At 56.0% G+C, this 1,970-nt stretch overlaps 1 protein-coding gene across 1 annotated transcript in view; it reads left to right on the top strand.

Moving 5' to 3' along the window:
• LOC105827037 (carboxylesterase 1E-like) overlaps positions 1–1,970 on the top strand; it is a gene marked incomplete at its 3' end in the record, with an annotated part of 20,572 nt that overhangs the window by 8,718 nt on the left and 9,884 nt on the right. Inside the window, exons 4-5 of the mRNA XM_012665070.1 lie at positions 1–98; positions 1,546–1,699. The exon at positions 1–98 is cut by the window's left edge and continues 10 nt beyond it. Of these exons, the coding sequence (XP_012520524.1) occupies positions 1–98; positions 1,546–1,699 (252 nt within the window). The remainder of the gene's footprint in view (positions 99–1,545; positions 1,700–1,970) is intronic.

The raw sequence follows: 1,970 nt of genomic DNA, 5'->3' as shown, positions 1-1,970 counted from the left end.
GGCGGGGCCTCAACCTATGATGGCCTGGCCCTCTCTGCCCATGAAAACGTGGTGGTGGTGACCATTCAGTACCGTCTGGGCATCTGGGGATTCTTCAGGTAAGTTTCTGGGCTCTCCTCCCTGCACTCTGGTCCCAAAGTGAGGGTACTAGGACCCAGCGCTGGTCATGCCAGCCCTCAGGGGACCTTTGCTAAGTTCCTTATAAAAAGCATCCCAGTCTCTTCATGATCGGACCCCCCTTACCTTCTCATGACCCAGCCACACTTGTTCACTTGCTGCTGAGCTTTTTCACGTGCTCTTCGCTCCGCCTGGAATGCCTGCTCTACCCGGCAAACTCCTATTCATCCTGCAAGGCCCAGTGCACATGTTGCCTCCTCTGACGTACTCATCTCCTTGTCACCTGTGCTTCCCCAGCACGTTCCACATTCCTCCATCCAGCCATTAGATGCAGCACAGCGGTGAAAGGTTCACACGTCTTCCTTCTCTTGGGAAAGGAAGGGAGGGGCAGGCCCACGGAGGGACCTGGGTGAAGGCTTGTGGGGGAAGGAGGGTGGCTGGAGATGGGAGGTTGTCGGAGCCTCTGAGCCCAGTAAGCCACCCTCCCTGGAGGGGTGTCAGGGTCCACTTACCCCATATCCTGCTTAAAATATGGGACATTCAGCACTCAAGGCTAGAGGCTTCTCTGGGGGGACAGGGAGCAGGATTATTGTCAAAGCCACTCACTTGGTCACTCTACGACTTTTGTGCTGTGGCTGATGCACACAGCAGCCAGAGAGATCAGATCAGGCATAGATTGAGTCCTGTGATTCCTCTGCACAAACCTGGAGGGGCTTCCCACGTGACCTGGGATGACAGGCAACGTGCTTCCCCAGGCCCACAGGGCCTTCTCCAGCTGTACCTCCTATGTGCACACAGTGCTGACTGGGCCCCAGGGCCTTTGCACGTGCTGTTTCTTCTGCCTGAAATTGTCTTCTTTGGATATTGGCAAGGCTCACGTGCTCGTTTCATTCAGGCTTCTACTCAAATGCCACAGCGTCCGAGAGGCCTTCCCTGGTCACGTGATCTGAAGTAGCAACCATGGCCCCACCCCTGCCTTTTCCCTCACCCCATTTTATTTTCCCTCGACACACTTTCACTCCCTGATATTTTATTCTATATTTATCTGTTTATTTGTTTGTAGACTGTACTGAGAGCTTACTGTAGTCAGAGATTTCTCTGTTTTGTTCTCAGTTGTGCTCTAGTTCCTAGGACAGCGTTGGGAACTGCTGTGCCTACCAGTGGGTCATCCTGGGCGAGTCACTGAGCTGTCACCTTCCTTGAGACTCCACATGGAGCAGATGCTCAGTAAATCCTGTCCGGACGAGTGAATGTAGAGCCCTACAGCAGCACATGCTGGGGAACGGAAGGCAGGGGAAGACCCCTGCGTCAGGGGTGTGGAAGCCCAGCCTATTCCGGAAGGCTCACCGAGAGCCCCCAGCCCCGTCACTAGTCCTGACAGCCCTGCCTTGGCATCTGTGCTGCCCTCCCCAACCTGTCCTCTTACAGCACAGGGGACGAACACAGCCGGGGGAACTGGGGTCACTTGGACCAGGTGGCCGCGCTGCGCTGGGTGCAGGACAACATCGCCAACTTTGGAGGGAACCCAGGCTCTGTGACCATCTTTGGAGAGTCGGCGGGAGGTGAAAGTGTCTCTGTTCTTGTAAGTGTTCCTGGCACCAGGCCCCATCCCCAGGCTGATGTGGCAGCTGATGGGACCTCTTGGAGACCAGCCCACCCAGCCATGGGGACTTTTGCTTACAAGGCCTGGACTGGGGACAGACCCCACTCACTGCCCAGCATCAGGCAGTGGAGAGCTAATGTACAAACTCTCCTTGGCCCCCACAAAGCTCAGAGCTCAGCCTTATGTCCTGGGGCCATAAGAATCTCTGGCCCCAGCCTGCACTGGTGACTGTCCTCCTCTGCCAACTTGG

The sequence above is a fragment of the Propithecus coquereli genome, unplaced genomic scaffold (genome assembly GCF_000956105.1).
Source record: "Propithecus coquereli isolate 6110/MARCELLA unplaced genomic scaffold, Pcoq_1.0 Scaffold951, whole genome shotgun sequence".
Lineage (NCBI taxonomy): Eukaryota > Metazoa > Chordata > Mammalia > Primates > Indriidae > Propithecus > Propithecus coquereli.
Note: the sequence above shows the minus strand (reverse complement) of the source record. Positions and strands in the feature narration are given on the sequence as shown.